Below are 21,456 nucleotides of genomic sequence, written 5' to 3' on the forward strand. Positions count from 1 at the left end.
TTCAAGATTCTTTGGGAAGGGTGATGTTTCTATGTGGAACCAAACTGACTAAAATAACCCTTTGAGCTCTTCAATGGTTACAGTTCACAAAAGGGTTATTTGCTCTTTTAGCAATAATGTAGAGGCGGTGGCTCATTAGAATATTTTAAGACAGGGTTTGCGTACAGCTCGATTTGTGCAACCATGAATGAGTGCCATTCCAGTTTATCTAATTTGTTGTGCTATTCCCTTACATATTATAAATGACTATGGCCAATGATGGTGTTGTGTCAATTGAGAGCAATTACTAAAATCAGTCAATGGTTATTAATTCTCTCCTCAGGGACCCCCACCTGTTCCAGCGGTAGCTCACTTGATTCAACTTCTCAATTCAAATCACATGAACTTTCATGTCACATACTTCGTAAACAACAGGTGTACACTAACAGATAAATGCTTACTTACAGGCCCAACAATGCAGAGGGTAAAGATAAATAATTGAAAAATAACAACACAATGAGTAACAATAACTTGGCGATATACATGGGGTTACCAATACAAAGTCCATGTGCAGGGGTACAAGATAATTGAGGTAGATGTGTACTGTAAATACAGTATTTGATACACTGCCGATTTTGCAGGTTTTCCTACTTACAAAGCATGTAGAGGTCTGTAATTTGTATCATAGGTACACTTCAACTGTGAGAGACGGAATCTAAAACAAAAATCCAGAAAATCACATTGTATGATAATTAATTTGTATTTTATTGCATGACAACCAGTAAGAATTCCGGCTCTCACAGACCTGTTCGTTTTTCTTTAAGAAGCCCTCCTGTTCTCCACTCATTACCTGTATTAACTGCACCTGTTTGAACTCGTTACCTGTATAAAAGACACCTGTCCACACACTCAATTAAACGGACTCCAACCTCTCCACAATGGCCAAGACCAGAGAGCTGTGTAAGAACATCTGGTATAAAATTGTAGACCTGCACAAGGCTGGGATGGGCTACAGGACAATAGGAAAGCAGCTTGGTGAGAAGGCAACAACTGTTGGCGCAATTATCAGAAAATGGAAGAAGTTCAAGATGACGGTCAATCACCCTCAGTCTGGGGCTCCATGCAAGATCTCACCTTGTGGGGCATCAATGATCCTGAGGTTTGGAGGAAGAAGAAGGATGAGTACAACCCCAAGAACACCATCCCAACTGTGAAGCATGGAGGTGGAAACATCATTCTTTGGGGATGCTTCTCTGCAAAGGGGACAGGACGACTGCACCGTATTGAGGGGAGGATGGATGGGGACATGTATCGCAAAATCTTGGCCAACAACCTCCTTCCCTCAGTAAGAACATTGAAGATGGGTCGTGGCTGGGTCTTCCAGCATGACAACGACCCGAAACACACAGCCAGGGCAACTAAGGAGTTGCTCCGTAAGAAGCATCTCAAGGTCCTGGAGTGGCCTAGCCAGTCTCCAGACCTGAACCCAATAGAAAATCTTTGGAGGGAGCTGAAAGTCCGTATTGCCCAGCGACAGCCCCGAAACCTGAAGGATCTGGAGAAGGTCTGTATGGAGGAGTGGGCCAAAATCCCTGCTGAAGTGTGTGCAAACCTGGTCAAGAACTACAGGAAACATATGATCTCTGTAATTGCAAACAAAGGTTTCCGTACCAAATATTAAGTTCTGCTTTTCTGATGTATCAAATACTTATGTCATACAATAAAATGCAAATGAATTACTTAAAAATCATACAATGTAAGGGTCTCCCGGGTGGCGCAGTGGTTAAGGGTGCTGTACTGCAGCGCCAGCTGTGCCATCAGAGACTCTGGGTTTGCGCCCAGGCTCTGTCGTAACGGCAGACTGGGAGGTCCGTGGGGCGACGCACAATTGGCCTAGCGTCATCCGGGTTAGGGAGGACTTGGCCAGTAGGGATGTCCTTGTCTCATCGCGCACCAGCGACTCCTGTGGTGGACCGGGCGCAGTGCGCGCTAACCAAGGTTGCCAGGTGCACGGTGTTTCCTCCGACACATTGGTGCGGCTGGCTTCCGGGTTGGATGCACGCTATGTTAAGAAGCAGTGTGGCGGCTTGGTTGGGTTGTGTATCGGAGGACGCATGACTTTCAACCTTCGTCTCTCCCGAGCCCGTACAGGAGTTGTAGCGATGAGACAAGATAGTAGCTCCTAAAACAATTGGATACCATGAAATTCGGGAGAAAAAGGGGGGGTAAAGAAATCATACAATGTGATTTTCTGGATTTTTGTTTTAGATTCCGTCTCTCAGAAGTAGGAAAACCTGCAAAATTGGCAGTGTATCAAATACTTGTTCTCCCCTCTGTACGTAGAACCTTTTTTAATGGTTATTTTATAGAATTTTAGGACAGGAACACCATACACATTCCATATAGAAGCATATGGAACCTGTATGGTGCTATAAAGAACCATTTCCTCATGTTCTATAAAGATCCATTAAAAAAATATTATATATAGCACTAAAAAAGGGTTCCACTATGGTTACAACCCTTTTGGGGGCTATATAGAACCCTTTATAGAACCCGATTAGCTCTTCATTGCTCTATCCATATAAATATTATCCAAATGCATAAGAATCTCTCATGGCTTCACGTTGAAAATAAATTAATATCCAGTCTTCTGATTTTCTTTAGGAATGTTATATTTCTAAAAAAAACACAGTATTATTCAGGCCAGTTAGTACATACTAGCAACATGCATAACCACCAAACCAGACAGGCAAATTCAGGGCAGCGAAGACAACCCAAACCAAGGACAAATCGCCTTAAATCTACAGTTTTATATAGAGCCATAGCTGAATGGAACTCTTTACCAATCCATATTTCTCAGGCAAAAACTAAATCCACCAAAAGAAAGGACCAAGGCACTCTTCATATAACTAATTCAAATGCATTTATTTGTATGGCATGTTCAATGGAAACAAAGTTTAAAAACTCCGACTCGTTTTGGCTGCATGGCCTTCATCGGGGAGTACAAAGCAATGATAATACGATATTCTCTTTTGAACAGCTTTTTCCAATCAGCCCTGATTTGAAGAGGGAGTGGTTATTGTGATTATAGTGATTCATTGGCCAACACCTAGTAAGCAATACTATACACATTAAAAAGTGAAATACTGTAAGTATGTTATCAAAAATGCAACTACAAGCTAGAAGCATCAGAACCCCTAGAAAGGTAGTTCCAACCTTGAATATGACTGACAAAGTTTCCCAGATGCCAGGAAGATGAGATAATGAGGCATTGTCCTAAACTTTTCCAGGCTCTCTCTATCTCGGGTCACACACACGCCACATCATGTTTATGGAATGCCAGCTTTTAGGTTTTTATCACCAAGTCATTGTCAGCTCATCTCTAGCAGACTAACTGCAGGAAGCTAGAGTAGAAACCATCTCTTTACAGAAACACAGAATTAAACAGAACAAATGTCCTATTTGTTAAGTATTAATTGCTAACTATTAATATTAAACAAATCAGGAAAATATGTAATTTTTCTATCACAATGGTTCCACATAGAACCATCACCCTTCCCAAAGAACCCTTGAGGAATCCTCATTTTTGTTGTGTGTACGAGGGATTCAGACCACTCGTAGAGCAGCCAAAATGCATCGTTAGATGCCTTCCGCATCACTTTATCTCCCCTAAACTTATAATTGAGATGTTTAGGCTATCTGTCTGACTGTGAATGCCGATAACTTCAGAACTAAGTTGATTTCAAATACAAAGTTACAAAGTATTTGCAATTGTTACAAACAAGTGAAGGATAAAATGAAGCTTCAAATGAAAACCGAGATGACTACATTAAAAAGATAGGCCTACATACAGTAGGCTACATGGGCCTATATAGGCTATTTCAATTACAGTTGAAGTCAAAAGTTTACATACACTTAGGTTGGAGTCATTAAAACTAGTTTTTCAACTACTCCTCAAATTTCTTGTTAACAAACTATAGTTTTGGCAAGTCGGTTAGGACATCTACTTTGTGCATGGCACAAGTCATTTTTCCCGCAATTCTTTCCGGACAGATTATTTCACTTATATATAATTCACTGTATCACAATTCCAGTGGGTTAGAAGTTTACATACACTAAGTTAACTGTGCCTTTCAACAGCTTGGAAATTTCCAGAAAATGATGTAATGTCTTCTGATAGGCTAATTGGCATAATTTTAGTAAATTGGAGGTGTACCTGTGGATGTATTTCAAGGCCTACCTTCAAACTCAACGCCTCAATGTTTGACATCATGGGAAAATCAAAAGAAATCAGCCAAGACCTCAGAAAAAAATAGTTGACTTCCACAAATCTGGTTCATCCTTGGGAGCAATTTCCAAAAGCATGAAGGTACAACGCTCATCTGTACAAGCAATAGTACGCAAGTATAAACACCATGGAACCATGCAGTCGTCATACCGCTCAGGAAGGAGACGCATTCTGTCTCCTAGAGATGAACGTACTTTGGTGCGAAAAGTGCAAATCAATCACAGAACAACAGCAAAGGAGCTTGTGAAGATGCTGGAGGAAATAGGTACAAAAGTATCTATAGCCAGGGAAAAACGAGTCCTATATCGACATAACCTGAAAGGCAGCTCAGCAAGGAAGAAGCCCATGCTCCAAGACAGCCATATTAAAGCCAAACTACGGTTTGCAACTGCACATGGGGACAAAGATTGTACTTTTTGGAGAAATGTCCTCTGGTCTGATAGAATAGAACTGTTTGGCCATAATGACCATCGTTATGTTTGGAGGGAAAAGGGGGAGGCTTGCAAGCCGAAGAACACCATCCCAACCGTGGAGCACGGGGGTGGCAGCATCGTGTTGTGGGGTGCTTTGCTGCAGGAGGGACTGGTGCACTTCACAAAATAGATGGCATCATGAGGTAGGAAAATTAGGTGGATATATTGTCACAAATGGGTCTTCCAAATGGACAATGACCCCAATCATACTTCCAAAGTTGTGTCAAAATGACTTAAGGACAACAAAGTCAAGGAGTGGCCATCACAAAGCCCTGACCTCAATCCTATAGAATTTTTGTGGGCAGAACTGAAAAAGTGTGTGCGAGCAAGGAGGCCTACAAACTTGACTCAGATACACCAGCTCTGTCAGGAGCAATGGGCCAAAAGTCACCCAACTTATTGTGGGAAGCTTGTGGAAGGATACCCAAACCTTTGACCCAAGTTAAACAATTTAAAGGCAATGCTACCAAATACTAATTGAGTGTATGTAAACTTCTGACCCACTGGGAATGTGATTAAATAAATAAAAACTGAAATAAATAATTGTCTCTACTATTATTCTGACATTTCACATTCTTAAAATAAAGTGGTGATCCTAACTGACCTAAGACAGGGAATTTTTACTAGGATTAAATGTCAGGAATTGTGAAAACGGAGTTTAAATGTATTTGGCTAAGGTGTATGTAAATGTCCGACTTCAACTGTATATTGAAACGATGTCATGTCCAATCAATAGAGTTATATTTTGTGACTAGGCTACTGTCTGTCATTTTTGCCTCAAGGTGGTTCATGGTGTGTGACAACATGTGCACAATGATGTGCAAAATCTGTGATTTAATGCATTATTATTGGGTAAGCATAATAAGTCGCCTCAATAGCCTATTTGCAGCCATTGGTAATATCTCTAGGAGCTGATCCGTCGTCAGTATTGTGGAAGAATTTGAATGTTTAGGTAATATTTGAATGGAGAAAGCTGATCCGAGAGCAGCAACACACTTAGTGAGCACTACGTGCTTGTTTGGGAAACTTAAAAAGTTGGTATGATCATCGTAATGTTAAGTGACTGGAAAACAAGGCCCAGAAGTATGTATTGATTCTTATTATCCTGAGACGTTTAGAAGCTTTCACACGCCTGTACATACTGTACTGTATGATTCAGTCATCACCACATGTTTGAACTCTGAGCACAGATCCGGCCTCCTGCTCTGTTCTGTCTTTCCATGTCTACCTCCTGTCCTGTCTGTCCTATCCCTGTCATGTTCTTTCTGTCCTTTACCTCCTGTCCTGTCTGTCCTATCCCGGTCATGTTCTTTCTGTCCTTTACCTCCTGTCCTGTCTGTCCTTTACCTCCTGTCCTGTCCCTGTCATGTTCTTTCTGTCCTTTACCTCCTGTCCTGTCTGTCCTATCCCTGTCATGTCCTGTCTGTCCTTTACCTCCTGTCTGGCCTATCCCTGTCATGTTCTTTATGTCCTTTACCTCCTGTTCTTTATGTCCTTTACCTCCTGTCCTTTCTGTGCTTTACCTCCTGTCCTTTACCTCCTGTCATGTCCGTTCTGTCCTTTACGTCCTGTCCTGTCCTTTCTGTCCTTTACCTCCTGTCCTGTCCTTTCAGTCCTTTACCTCCTGTCCTGTCCTTTCTGTCCTTTACCTCCTGTCCTGTTATTTCTGTCCTTTACCTCCTGTCCTGTCTTTTCTGTCCTTTACCTCCTGTCCTGTTCTTTCTGTCCTTTACCTCCTGTCCTGTCCTTTCTGTCCTTTACCTCTTGTCCTTTCCTTTCTGTCCTTTACCTCCTGTCCTTTCTGTCCTTTGCCTCCTGTCTGTCCTGTCCCTGTCATGTCATTTCTGTCCTTTACCTCCTGTCCTGTCATGTTATTTCTGTCCTATCCTTTCTGTACTTTACTGTCTGACCTGTCCTGCCATGTCCTTTCTGTTCTTTCCTGTCTGTCCTGTCCTGCCATGTCCTTTCTGTCCTTTACCTCCTGTCCTGTCTGTCCTATCCCTGTCATGTTATTTTTGTCCTTTACATCCTGTCCTGTTCTTTCTGTCCTTTACCTCATGTCCTGTCCTTTCTGTCCTTTACCTCCTGCCATGTCCATTCTGTCCTTTACCTCCTGTCCTGTTCTTTCTGTCCTTTACCTCCTGTCATGTCCATTCTGTCCTTTACCTCCTGTCCTGTTCTTTCTGTCCTTTACCTCCTGTCCTGCCCTTTCTGTCCTTTACCTCCTGTCCTGTCTGTCCTGTCCCTGTCATGTTCTTTCTGTCATTTCCCTCCAGTCTGTCCTGTCCCTGTCATTACCGTTCTGTCCTTAATCTCCTGTCTTGTCTGTCCTTTCTGTCCTGTCCTTTCTGTCCTTCAGCTCCTGTCCTTTCTGTCCTTTACCTCCTGTCCCTGTCTGTCCTGTCCTGTCTGTCCTGTCCTGTCCTGTCTTTTCCTGTCCTTTCTTTCCTGGCTTGTATTTCTGTCCTGTCATCTCTTCATTTGAGAGATAAATCCTTTCCAGGTAACTGCCGTTGCCCGCCCGGGCTTACAGTATATTTCAACGACCACACGACGCCAACAATCCTTTACTCACAGATGAAATTGCTTAATAATCTCTATAAGACAAGGATCAGAGCCTCTCTCAGACGGAACAGAACAGAACAGACAGGAAATACCAAATTTCCTGTTCTAGAACAATCAACATCACTCATTAAGCACTAGGAAACACCAACGGAACGCCCTTTCAGATTTTTGACGTGTTTTGCATGAAAATGGCTATATTGCTATTATTTAGCCTACTCATGTGCCATTAGGAAGTAAAGGAAGGAGGCCTAAAAGCTTTTGTTATTGCCCAGAGAACAAGGGGGAGGTGTGGCCAAACTTACTTTTACATTCTTTTGTCAAATAGTAGACACACTTATCCAGAACGAATTACAGTAGTGAGTGCATACATTTTTCGTACTGGTCCACTATGGGAATTGAACCCAAACCCTGGTGTTGCAAGCATCATGATCTACCAACTACGGACTTTATAGAGAGAAGTCATTAGCCTTCTGGTCTCAAGAGATTGTGCCCAGCTAGGCTCATTCAGGCATTGGAATATTGTTTCATTACACAAAATATAACTTTTTACAACGCATTTATACTTTCCAATCCCTTTGTGCATTCAGTCTGAGAGAGTTATTCTGAGAGCAGTGAACGTGTGGCTGTGACTGTCCTGTCAATGCCTGTCATCACTGTTTGATATATTTTACTAAACGTAAAAAAAAAAACTGAAGTGTGGGTGTCTGTGTGCCTTTCTTCTGGCTGGCTATATGAAGTTGGATACAAAATAGCACAATCTGCCCGAAGTACCCCTTCACAATGCGCCCCCTAATGTGCAAGTGATCATTAAGCCTACTGTATGTTCTTATGAGTTTTCCCAAGTAGCCCATGTGGATAAGCCAGTACTTCCCTTGTCAGTTTTTCTAAAGGTTATGATAATTATATTTCAATAAAATGTTGTATATACATTAATTTAAGAAGTTTGTATACTGTATTATCCCTCTGTCCATCACCTGAAGCATTAGCTGAACCAATGTCATTAGCTGACCCAAAGTCATTAGCTGAACCAATGTCATTAGCTGACCCAATGTCATTAGCTGACCCAATGTCATTAGCTGACCCAATGTCATTAGCTGACCCAATGTCATTAGCTGAACCAATGTCATTAGCTGACCCAATGTCATTAGCTGACCCAATGACATTAGCTTACCCAATGTCAACAACAAGGCTCTCAGCTTGCCTTAAGTCACACTTTGACTCACAGCGGCAGCAACTTGTTGTGTAGCGTGTCGTCTGTTAAGTGACAGCTGGTTGTAACAGATATGGGCCCTTCCTGTAATTAGCCTTGTAGGCCTACTGAAGCATTATTTTTACACAATGTACATTGTACATTTTAGGACATCCTCAGCCTCAATCATCCTTGAGTTAGTTGTCAATCTCTAAAGGCTTAGGGTGTGTAAATGTACACCCTCGTCTTGCAGGCAGAGATGGGCAAAAGATACATTTCATATTACAAATACAAGATACTTGTCGTGGAAAATGACATAATTCATCTTGTCTTTGTGGGACTTATAGCTAATATAGCTACGGTCCGTTTGGGTGCGACTGCAGCATGTGACATCCCGTAGGTTTACCATCTACAAAAAGTCACATATGGAAACTTGCAGAAATGAGCACATTATAGTATTTGCTGTTGTGAATGCAGTTAGACTGTTGAGCCCTCTGGTTGTCAACCTTGTGCTATCTTAAAACTGCACAGACGACTAATTGCCTTTAACACACTATCTGCTGACTGCCACGTATACAGAAATGATGCATTTTTCTATAAAAGCAGAGACCCGACTATGTTTGTTAAGCCTTAAACTCTGAACCATTGTTGATGAATGGTTCAGACTTGAAAGCTCTGCTGCTTTTATAGAAAAATCGTATAAAATTGTAGTTTGAAAGAATCTGCAGAATCTCTCTTCCTATAGATTTGCTATCACATACTCTAGAGACCATTGTATCAAACTAAAATACAAAATACTTTTGGAAAGTATTGTATTTACATAAGAGACAGGTATATTGAGGTATTTTGTCATTTCAAAATACAAATACATTTGCTAGTATACGCCTTCACTAGAAAAACATTCTCAGTAATGGTAACAAAAAACATATCACAGTCCTATGACTGTGATATATGGTTGTTTTCCTACCTTGAATGCACTAAGTCACTCTGGATAAGTGTCTTCTAAATGACCAAAATGTAAATATACAAATGAACACTTGCAAACCAGGCTGGGTATTATTCCAATGAGATCCACCCCCGAAATAAGGCCAATAATTTCAGGGGCAAACTTATTAGAATAATACCCAGCATGCTTTGAAGTGTTAATTTGTACGTTTACTTTTACATTATGGTAATTTAGCAGACACTCTTATGCAGTGGCAGTCAGAGGACAATTTTTTTTTTCATGAGCATTGCCCTATTTTGATTACAGCATGTTGGATGACTGTCATTCATATTCCATTCACCTAGTTTAATGCAATAAGTTTAGGTTACAACGTGACACTTAAAATTTCCCTCTGATAGGTTGCTACAACCTAGAGTATGAGTTAAAGTTTACAACGTAGGTGCACACAGGTCGATCATTAGTCCAACAGTGGCAAACAAGAGTTTTGATTTGATTTGATTTGAAGAGTTTCTATTTTTGCAAATTCAGGTATGTTCATCCCCGTTTTGTTCCGTTTAAGGAACTTTTTCAACAGAATCAGCGGAATGAATACACCCCTGATCACGCGTAAACAGAGTTCGCTTATCTTGAGTTCTAGTGTTGTGTTGGATAGTCATAGCCAGCTAGCTAACATAGCATCCCTCTGTTTGAGCAGGGTGTTTGAGTAGGCTAAACTGGCTAGCTAAGTAAATGAAACTGAAAAAAAATGTGTCTCTCTTGCTCAAAAACTGTTAAACTATTGTCTTTCTCTGTCTTTGAGTCAACTACTCACCACATTTTATGCACTGCAGTGCTAGCTAGCTGTATCTTTTGCTTTCAGTACTAGATTCATTATCTGATCCTTTGACTGGGTGGACAACATGTCAGTTCATGCTGCAAGAGCTCTGAGAGCTTGAACGACGTCATAATTACTGTGTAAGTCTATGGAAGGGGGTGAGAACCATGAGCCTCCGCGGTTTTGTATTGAAGTCAATGTACCCAGAGGAGGACGGAAGCTAGCTGTCCTCCGGCTACACCATGATGCACCCTACAGAGTGCTGTTGAGGGTACTGTAAACCTTCATACAAAATAGTATGTTTTAATCAATTATTTGGAGACGTGATTCTATTTAGTATTGTTTTATCTGAAAAGGATAACTTTTTAAATGTAAAAAATGTAAATCACTGCGGAGGATGGTCCTTCACTTCCTCCTCTGAAGAGCCTTCATTGCTCTTATCACTCCAGAGTGGTATAGTACGATGTGATATAGAGGAGTTCAACTCTGAATAACCGGTGACATGAAAGTGGCTCACCTTTTAGACACGTACATTTCTATGGCAATGAATCCTTAAGGGATAGGTATCCCGCTAGCGGGACACCAGCTAACAACATCCGGTGAAATTGGAAATAAATTATCGTAATATTAAACATTCATGAACATACACGTGTCATATCATTTAAAAGCTTCTTGTTAATCTAACTGCGTTGTCCAATTTCAAAAAGGCTTTACAGCGAAAGCATACGATGCGACTGTCTGAGGACGGCGCCCCACAACATATTTTTCAACCAGCACATGCTTCATCAAAATCACAAATAGCGATGAAATAAATCACTTACTTTTGAAGATCTTCCTCTGTTTGCAATCCCAAGGGTCCCAGCTACAACATGAATGGTTGTTTTGTTCGATAAAGTCCTTCTTTATATCCCAGAAAGTTTGTTTAGTTGGCGCCATCAATTTGAGTAATCCACTCGTTCAACATGCAGACAAAGGAGTCCAAAAAGCTATCGCTAAACTTCGTCCAAACATTTCTGTTTAATCGTCAGGTACTCTAAAATGTAAATAAACTATAATATTTCATACGGAAAGTAGTATGTTCAATAGGAAAGGAAAATACGTAAGCGTGTGCCCTCTCCCTCGCGCGCCGAATGACTGATATTGTTCAGGTGGTCTCCTAACCAAAACGCCAAATACTTGTTTGTTTTTCCAAAAAAAGCCTGAAACCTTGAATAAAGACTGTTGACATCTAGTGGAAGCCATAGGAATTGTAATCTGGGAGATGGATTTACATAGAAACAATAGGTTTCCATAATAAGGGCCTGGGACCACAATTTATTTTTTATTTCCGGTTGGATTTTCACCGGATTTCTTTCAATTCTGTTATAGTCTCAGACATTATGTTAACAGTTTTAGAAACTTCAAAGTGTTTTCTATCCAATGCTACTAATTCCATATATATCCTGGCTTCTGGGCCTGAGTAACAGGCAGTTTACTTTGGGCAGATCAGTCAATCCGTTAACGGCATTGATTTGACAGCACCCAGTGAAATAGCAGTGCGCCAAATTCAAAACTAGAAATACTCATAATATGAATTAATGAATCATACAAGTGTTATACATCGGTTTAAAGATGAACTGCTTGTTAATCCAGCCTCTGTGTCAGATTTCAAAAAAGCTTTACGGCGAAAGCAAACCATGCTATTATCTGAGGACAGCACCCCATCAAACAAACACTTGAAAATCACATTTCAACCCACCAGGCACGACACAAAAGTCAGAATTAACGATATAATTCATGCCTTACTTTTGAAGATTTTCTTCTGTTGGCACTCCAATATGTCCATTAAACATCACAAATGGTCCTTTTGTTCGATAAATTATGTCGTTATATCTCCAAAATGTGGCGTTTGATCCAGAAAAACACAGGTTTTTCTGGATCATGCAGAGATCCCCTCCCTTCAGAGACTGGGCCGCAGGGCAGTATTCCAACATGATAACGACCCCAAACAGATCTCCAAGACAACCACTGCCTTGCTAAAGAAGCTGAGGGTAAAGGTGATGGACTGGCCAAGCATGTCTCCAGACCTAAACCCTATTGAGCAACTGTGCAAGGTCTCTAACATCCACCAGTTCCGTGATGTCGTCATGGAGGAGTGGAAGAGGACTCCAGTGGCAACCTGTGAAGCTCTGGTGAACTCCATGCCCAAGAGGGTTAAAGGCAGTGCTGGAAAATGATGGTGGCCACACAGAATATTGACACTTTGGGCCCAATTTGGACATGTTCACTTAAAGATGTACTCACTTTTGTTGCCAGCGGTTTAGACATTAATGGCTGTGTGAGTTATTTTGAGGGGACAGCAAATTTACACTGTTAAACAAGCTGTACACTCACTACTTTACATTGTAGCAAAGTGTCATTTCTTCTTCTTCAGTGTTGTCACATGAAAATATATACTCAAATATTTACAAAAATGTGAGGGGTGTACTCACTTTTGTGATATACTGTATGTTATGTACCCAGACCTCACCCTGTGAAGTTTCAACTGCATCCAAGATGAGCTAGCTAGCTAGCTTAGTAAACAGTGTTGACCATTCCATTTGGGCTAGCCAACTAAAATATATAGCCAACATTTTCGCTATATTGATGTTGTCAGACAATGGATGTTGCATTCAATTTCAATGTTTGAGTTGCTTTGCGTATCAGCAAATTTGCTTGCGATAATCTCGCTGCAACACTGCTCACTGCGTCCATGTTGCTTGACATAGGCGTTGATAAAGTCCAGAAAAGGCTCATTGTGAAGAAGCTCATGCCAGTTGCTCTTGAGGAATGCAAAAACCAGTATGCATACTTGCCTAAACACAGCACAACAAATTAGAGGTCGACCGGTTATGATTTTTCAACCCCGATACCGATTATTTTTTTATTTGTAATAATGACATTTACATCAATACTGAATGAACACTTATTTTAACTTAATATAATATATCAATAAAATCAATTTAGCCTCAAATAAATAATGAAACATGTTAAATTTGGTTTAAAGAATGCAAAAACAAAGTGTTGGAGAAGAAAGTAAAAGTGCAATATGTGCAATGTAAGAAAGCTTAAGTTCCTTGCTCAGAACATGAGAACATATGAAAGCTGGTGGTTTCTTTTAACATGAGTGTTCAATATTCCCAGGTAAGAAGTTGTATTTATTTGAGGAATTATAGGACTATTTCCCTCTATACCATTTGTATTTCATTAACCTTTGACTATTGGGTGTTCTTATAGGCACTTTAGTATTGCCAGCGTAGCAGTAACACAACGACAACAGCCACCCGCGAAGCAGCATTACCCATGGAGAGCAAGGGAAACAACCACCCCAAGGCTCAGAGTGAGTGACATTTGAAACGCTATTAGCGCGCGCTAACTAGCCGGCCATTTCACTTCGGTTACACCAGCCTCATCTCGGGAGTTGATAGGCTTGAAGTCATAAACAGCACAATGCTTGACACACAACAAAGAGCTGCTGGCAAAACGCACGAAAGTGCTGTTTGAATATGTCATGATGTTGGCCTGGGGATAGGTTTATGACAGTCATAAATATCTCTTCCCCCCTTTTTCCTCTCACTACCCTACTGATGTTACATTTGAAAAACCCATGGTTAACATAGAGATTCTGGGAACATCAGAAGGTGGGGGGAAATGAACTATATTCTTGTAATCCGACCAATTGAACATATGCGGTGGTACTTAATGAATATGATGTCAGTTCGGTTGTCATCTGAGACATTCTCATCAATGATAAGATGACATAAACTCTACAGTGGAAAGTCTACACATCAGAGTTATCGGATTCACATGGAATTGTTGTTCAATTTAAATGTTTGAATATGAAATAATTTGTGATGGGATGAAATGTGAGATTTGGTTTTTCATAAGGTTAGGGCTATGCTCAATCAGTGGCCCACCCCTGTGAAGGCCCTCCTCTCCCTTCCTATATAAAGCCTTGACGACAATGTAACCTGTGGGGACGACGGTCCGATGTCAGAATGGTTCAGATAATAACTACAGAACGAAGCCAACATCAGCGTGAGCTTTGGTTGTGAATGGTATGAACTTTGAACTCTTATTCACTACAGAAGTGATACCTCCTAGCCGTTGAGTTAGCAACAGCCGCTGCAGACGAGGGTTAGGAAGGAACAGACAGAGTATCCCGTCTATCACACAACGACGTTACTACAACGTATCCAATTGACAACCAGAAACATTCTTCAAAGGACTCGGTTGGGCAATACGGCCTTCCATCTAATTGGCAAGATTACTTTTATTTCATTTGGATTTCGGTACAAATAAAAATGTTGCACTGACTCGACAATGTATTAATGTTTCAGCATTCAACTAGCCTTGTGCGACATGAACATGCAGTTGCAAGCCCAAGTCGCGCAGGCTCGAGGGCAGGTCAATATCCACCTTCGTAACATGGCAGTCTAACATGCTGACCAGACCGCACGCATGCGTGCGTCCGCCATTGCATGCATGTTGATTTCGTCCCCGCACACCAGACGCGATGAGGACGCGCAGATTGAATTATCAAAAACTCTGAACCAATAATATTAATTTGTGTACAGGTCCAAAAGCATTAAACATTTATGGCAATTTAGATAGCTCGCTTACTGTTGCTAGCTAATTTGTCCTGGAATCTAAACATTGGGTTGTTATTTTACCTGAAATGCACAAGGTCCTCTACTCCGAGAATGAATCCACAGATAAAATGGTAAACCTAATTTGTTTCTAGTAATCTCTCCTCCTTCCTTCAGGCTTATTCCTCTTCTTTGGACTTTATATGGCGGTTGGCAACCAACTTATAGGGCCATTACCACAACCGACTGGAGTGTGGACCTCAGTTTATCTTTCAATCACTGACGTGGGTATATGCTCCTAAAAACCAATGAGGAGATGGCTCGTGGGTATATGTTCCTCAAAACCAATAAGGAGATGGGAGAGGCAGGACTTGCAGAGCGTCGAGCATCACAAATAGAACCAAGTTCTATTTGAATGCCTAGCTACGCTTACGCTCGCAAGCAGTGTGGGTGCAAAGAATGAGTAACATGTATGTGTAAATGTATTTTGCGACGCTCGCGCACGCCAAGCATCTGGTCTGGTCAAGCATGTAAGATGGAATCTGACACCAACTGAAGCTGGCTAGCTTTATAAAACCCTGAGTAGATCTAGCTACTCAGGAAACAATTCTAGCTACTCAGGAAACAATTCAGAAAAGTCAATGTGAGGACTGATGAAGAAATACCATTAACTAAAGAGAGAGAGAGAAGGAGGGGAACTGTCTAGCTGCCAGGCTGTCCAGTGGACGCTTGATCCAGAATGAGTGGAGTCAGAACCAAGTGCAGCGGTGTCCTCTCTATGTGTTTGTCTTTTTACATAATCATCTCAAACTGTGTTTTGGTCCAATTGTTTGTCCTTCCCTAATCTTGGTTTGGATTTAATTACATTGAATTGATATCCTACGATTACCATTTTGTGTACAACAGCGTTGTTTTTTTCTGTATTGTGGAAATTAAAATGAATCTGAGCCAATAACTCCACAGTTTGGCCAAAATGCTATGACTTTCAGTGACTCTGGATAAGAGCATCTGCTGAATGACTAACATGTAAATGTGAGTTTCAGAAGAATAATGTACACACAGTTCTTTAAGGGTTAATCAGGGGTATATCAACATGTTACAATTACATTCTTGTGTGACTATTTATGCATGTTATCATCCATTGGAAAATACAAACTTTTGCACCTTCAAGTTCTTTCATTCCTCTTCATTTTTTCGCCTTTTTTTTTTAAATCAGGGAAGAAGAATACATCTTCAATAAGTGAGACATTTCTAACATTTTAGTTTTCTGTGTGTTTTTGACAGCCCCATCGAGTCCTGTCAGAACTTCTACAAAGACTTCACGCTACAGATTGACATGGCTTTCAACGTCTTCTTCCTCTTGTACTTTGGTCTACGGGTAAGTAAAGAAAGTACAAGGCTACATAAGACTTGTACACAACAAGTTGTTACTCTAGTGAAGTTTCAATCATGTCATGGAACAAAGACCGATAACAAAGTCATTCATGTCGAAACATTGCACTCATTAAAACTGTGGAAGCATTCATCTGTCGTTCTTTCATAACTTTAATGCCTTTTTGTACCCTGAACAAACAACAGTCATGTGTCAACATTAAAAGGGGGATGGTTGGCAGAGTTGAATCAATTCACGCAGGAAGTGGAATATTTACGGTGAATTTGACTCGAGTTTCAATTATCTCCAAGTTATGGAATTGGAATTGAATTGGAATTAAACTGTTTGAATTGGGATTGAATTGAATTGGAATTGGAATTCAATATTTGTACATTTCCCAGTTAATGGAATTAATGCACTTAGTATAAAACATTTACTCCAGGATTTGTTTTAAATAACTTAAAACATGTATATGTATTTCTGTATTTCTAGTATAGCTAGGCTGTCTGAGCAGTGACAGGATCAGTCTGAAAGCCTGGGGGAATTGAATTTGAATTTGTGTAATTGTTGGGGATAATATTGGATTGGGGATGGAATTCTTAGAATGTACCTAACATTGGATATAAGATTAATTTAATTATGTCTGAATTCAAATTTACAGGGAGAGGTAATTTAGTTAGAATTGAATTTGTGGAATTAACCCCAATCCTGCTCGTGGGTTATTGAAAGAGTTCCCACATATGCTGAGCACTTGTTGTCCATTGCTCGTGTTCCTTGGACCAAGCACATCTCTTCCTCTTATTGGTGTCCTTTAGTGGTGGTTTCTTTGCAGCAATTCAACCATGAAGGCCTGATTCACGCAGTCTTCTCTGAACAGTTGTTGTTAAGATGTGTCTGTTAATTGAACTCTGTGAAGCTGAGCTGCAATTTCTGAGGCTGGTAACTCTAATGAACCCATCCTCTGCAGCAGAGGAAACTTTGGGTCTTCCTTTCCTGTGGCGGTCCTCATGAAAGACAGTTTCATCATAGCACTCGGCGGTTCTTGACATTTTCCGGATTGACTGGCCTTCATGTCTTAAAGAATGATGGACTGTCATTTCTCTTTGATTGTTTGAGCTCTTCTTGCCATAATATGGACTTGGTCTTTTACCAAATAGGGCTTTCTTCTGTTTACGACCCCTATCTTGTCACAACTGATTATGTCAAACACATTAAGAAGAAAATACATTCCACAAATTAACTTTTAACAATGCACACCTGTTAATTGAAATTCATTCCAGGTGACTACCTCATGAAGCTGGTTGAGAGAATGCTTAGAGTGTGCAAATAGACAAAGAGTGGCTACTTTGAAGAATCTCAAATATATTTTGATTTATTTAACACTTTTGGTTACTACATGATTCCATCAGTGTTACTTCAGAATTTTGATGTCTTCACTAATTATTCTACAATACAGTAAAAATAAAGAAAAACCCTGGAATGACTGGTACTGTAGTTAATTTGTTTATTTTCCCTTTCAGTTTATTGCAGCCAATGACAAGCTGTGGTTCTGGCTGGAGGTGAACTCAGTGGTGGACTTCTTCACTGTTCCCCCAGTGTTCGTGTCTGTTTATCTCAACAGGAGCTGGCTTGGTAAGTACAGAATACCTGTTTACATTTACACCTCTAAAGGTCTATCATATGGGCCAGTACTAATGTAGTAGTCTTGGTCCTGGTTGGATTGCTCAGACCTCCAAAACAGCCTACAGGTTGGCCAAATGTGGGAGTGGTGTTTTCTATTTCAACCTCGATGGTGAGCAGGTCAGCAACGCCCCCGAGTGGATTATAGTTGTATTACAGTGGTTTAAGATGTATTGTTGATTTAAATCATTGTTTTCTAGTTGATCCTGATGTATTCCTTCTTGGTCTGGTTTTACTTTGGTTAGCTTATGTTGGACCCTACCCTATTTTCAACATCCGCAGATGCTGGGAGTAGCTGCTGGGGCTGACTGTAATAGTGGTGTAATAGTGGTATTGGTTGTTCATTGGCAGCAATCATTTGTTTACTTACCAGTGATGGTTTCTGGTTCCTGTCAATGTACATTTCACAGTGTTGTGATATTGCACTGCTGTCAGTCTTGTATTAAGTTGCCATGATGGAATACAACAATTAATTTCAATACCTTTCATGTCATTGAACAAGCTTTTTTGTTTTTCTTGCCACAGTACATGGAATGATGATTGAAGTGATTGAAATTGGTCTATGATTGAAAGTACATGATGAGTGGGATATTAAAGTTAATAGGCTTTTGTTGAGTGGCGCCTGCCTGATTCACTGCTTTAAAATAGAAATCAATCTACTAAATGAATGTGTGCCAAATGACAACCGCGTCTCAAATGACAACCTATTCCCCATGGGCCGTGGTCAAAAGTAGTGCACTATATAGGGAATAGGCTTCCATGTGGGATGCAGAAGACTGTGGCTAATCTCCAGGAGAGAGCGAGAGGTCTATAGGACATTACAGATAAAGGTGATTTTCTGCTTCATCACATGCAGGTGTTGGTTAGGGCTTTATCTTTATCAGCTGTCAATCAGTTGTCAATTAGCTGTCAATAAGAGCTCAGGACCACGCCCCCCTCCTCTCAGTCCTGATCAGCATCTGACTGTAGCTTTAGCTCTGTATGTGTCCCAAATGGCAGCCTATTGACTATATAGTGCTCTACTTTTGAACAGGGCCCACAGGCAGATAAAGGTCTATGTCCCAAATGGCACCCTATTATCTTTATAGTGCTCTACTTTTGACCAGAGGGGTAACCTACGAAGCAAGATACATTAGATCTACTTAGGGTTTTCTAAAGCTAACCAGCTTCAGGTAACTTCATCTTCCAGCTCAGGCTTAAAGGTCCCGAACCGTCAAAATCATGTTTGTTGGCCGTCATTGTAAATAACAATTTGTTCTTAACTGACTTTCCTAGGTAAATAAAGGTTACATTTAAAAAATGTTTCTCATGAAATGTGATGATATTTGGGTGGAAATAGATCAAAGTAGGACTACCAAAGTATGAAAAATGACTGTTGCTTCTAAATTGATACATTTTAATCATAAATTTACTGGTCCCCTCCCCCATGTCAAACACTTGGATTCAGGAGGCGGGATGGAGGTTGAATTATTAAGAGATGTTTGTGTTATCACAAAAAGCCTCATTTTAATACAACAATGGTAACGTCATCTGTGTCTGGTGTTAGCTAGTTACTGCCTAGCTAGGTCTTCAGCCAGCATGGAACAAAAGCGGGGAAGTGTTACTCAACTCCGACTCCTCATGTCATTACATCAAGAGACAAAATGGAAAATGTATGTATTAGCTCACCGCCCACTCAGCCTACTAGCTCCCCGCCCACTCAGCCTACTAGCTCCCCACCCACTTAGCCTACTAGCTCCCCGCCCAGTCAGCCTACTAGCTCCCCGCCCACTCAGCCTACTAGCTCCCCGCCCACTCAGCCTACTAGCTCCCCGCCCACTCAGCCTACTAGCTCCCCGCCCACTCAGCCTACTAGCTCCCCGCCCACTCAGCCTACTAGATCCCCGCCCACTCAGCCTACTAGCTCTCCGCCCACTCAGCCTACTAGCTCCCCGCCCACTCAGCCTACTAGCTCCCCGCCCACTCAGCCTACTAGCTCCCCGCCCACTCAGCCTACTAGCTCCCCGCCCACTCAGCCTACTAGCTCCCCCGCCCACTCAGCCTACTAGCTCCCCGCCCACTCAGCCTACTAGATCCCCGCCCACTCAGCCTACTAGCTCCCCGCCCACTCAGCCTACTAGCTCTCCGCCCCCAGCCTACTAGATCCCCGCCCACTCAGCCTACTAGCTCCCCGCCCACTCAGCCTACAGCTCCCCGCCCACTCAGCCTACTAGCTCCCCGCCCACTCAGCCTACTAGATCCCCGCCCACTCAGCCTACTAGCTCTCCGCCCACTCAGCCTACTAGCTCTCCGCCCACTCAGCCTACTAGCTCCCGCCAAACTCAGCCTACTAGCTCCCCGCCCACTCATCTTACTAGCTCCCCGCCCACTCAGCCTACTAGCTCCCCGCCCACTCAGCCTACTAGCTCCCCGCCCACTCAGCCTACTAGCTCCCCGCCCACTCAGCCTACTAGCTCCCCGCCCACTCAGCCTACTAGCTCCCCGCCAAACTCAGCCTACTAGCTCCCCGCCCACTCAGCCTACTAGCTCCCCGCCCACTCAGCCTACTAGCTCCCCGCCCACTCAGCCTACTAGCTCCCCGCCCACTCAGCCTACTAGCTCCCCGCCCACTCAGCCTACTAGCTCCCCGCCCACTCGGCCTACTAGATCCCCGCCCACTCAGCCTACTAGCTCTCCGCCCACTCAGCCTACTAGCTCTCCGCCCACTCAGCCTACTAGCTCCCCGCCAAACTCAGCCTACTGGCTCCCCGCCCACTCAGCCTACTGGCTCCCCGCCCACTCAGTCTGTCTTTACAGATTTCCTGTTAGTTTGACATTAGAGAAATTACTTTAAAAAAAAAAAATCCCTATATTTTATGGGTGATGTTTTAGTCACTCAAAAGTCACTTTTACATGAGAATCAGAATTACTGTTCGGGACATTTAATCAGTACTATTATGGTGGATATTGTTCCTCTGCCTGATGCTAACTCTAGCAGGCTTGTAACAGCGTGTGCAAGTCGCACGAGGCTAGTCAAACACTGAACTCTTCATTGAGACAATTCTGAAACATCAATCCATGGCAAGTCAGTGCCACATTGTCATGAAAAGAAAGAAAAGTATTGCAGAAATATCTTGCAAATTCAGCAGGATATGGTGTGAAATAGACTTTTAGAAGTGCCATCCTTATTTGATTACTTATCATTAATGTCGTCTTTGGTGTGCTTATCAATGCATCAGCACCTTTTTTCCCCAAAAGTCAGTGGCAGACCTCATGTAACAACACCTGCACAGGATCGGTACATCCGACATCACACCTGCAGGACAGGTACAGGATGGCAACAACTGCCCAAGTTACATCAGGAACGCACAATCCCTCCATCAGTGCTCAGACTGTCCACACTGGCCTGTTGTAAGGCAGGTCCTCACCAGACATCACTGGCAACAACATCGCCTATGGGCACAAACCCACAGTCACTGAACCAGACAGGACTAGCAAAAAGTGCTCTTCACTGATGAGTCGCGGTTTTGTCTCACCAGGGGTGATGGTCAGATTCACGTTTAT

At 41.9% G+C, this 21,456-nt stretch overlaps 1 protein-coding gene across 1 annotated transcript in view; it reads left to right on the forward strand.

The window, feature by feature from the left end:
- The window catches only part of LOC115113835 (calcium-activated potassium channel subunit alpha-1a), a 253,005-nt gene that overhangs the window by 127,053 nt on the left and 104,496 nt on the right, over window positions 1-21,456 (forward strand). Inside the window, exons 4-5 of the mRNA XM_065012674.1 lie at window positions 16,146-16,239; window positions 17,754-17,865. Of these exons, the coding sequence (XP_064868746.1) occupies window positions 16,146-16,239; window positions 17,754-17,865 (206 nt within the window). The remainder of the gene's footprint in view (window positions 1-16,145; window positions 16,240-17,753; window positions 17,866-21,456) is intronic.

This window comes from Oncorhynchus nerka, linkage group LG28 (genome assembly GCF_034236695.1).
Source record: "Oncorhynchus nerka isolate Pitt River linkage group LG28, Oner_Uvic_2.0, whole genome shotgun sequence".
NCBI lineage: Eukaryota > Metazoa > Chordata > Actinopteri > Salmoniformes > Salmonidae > Oncorhynchus > Oncorhynchus nerka.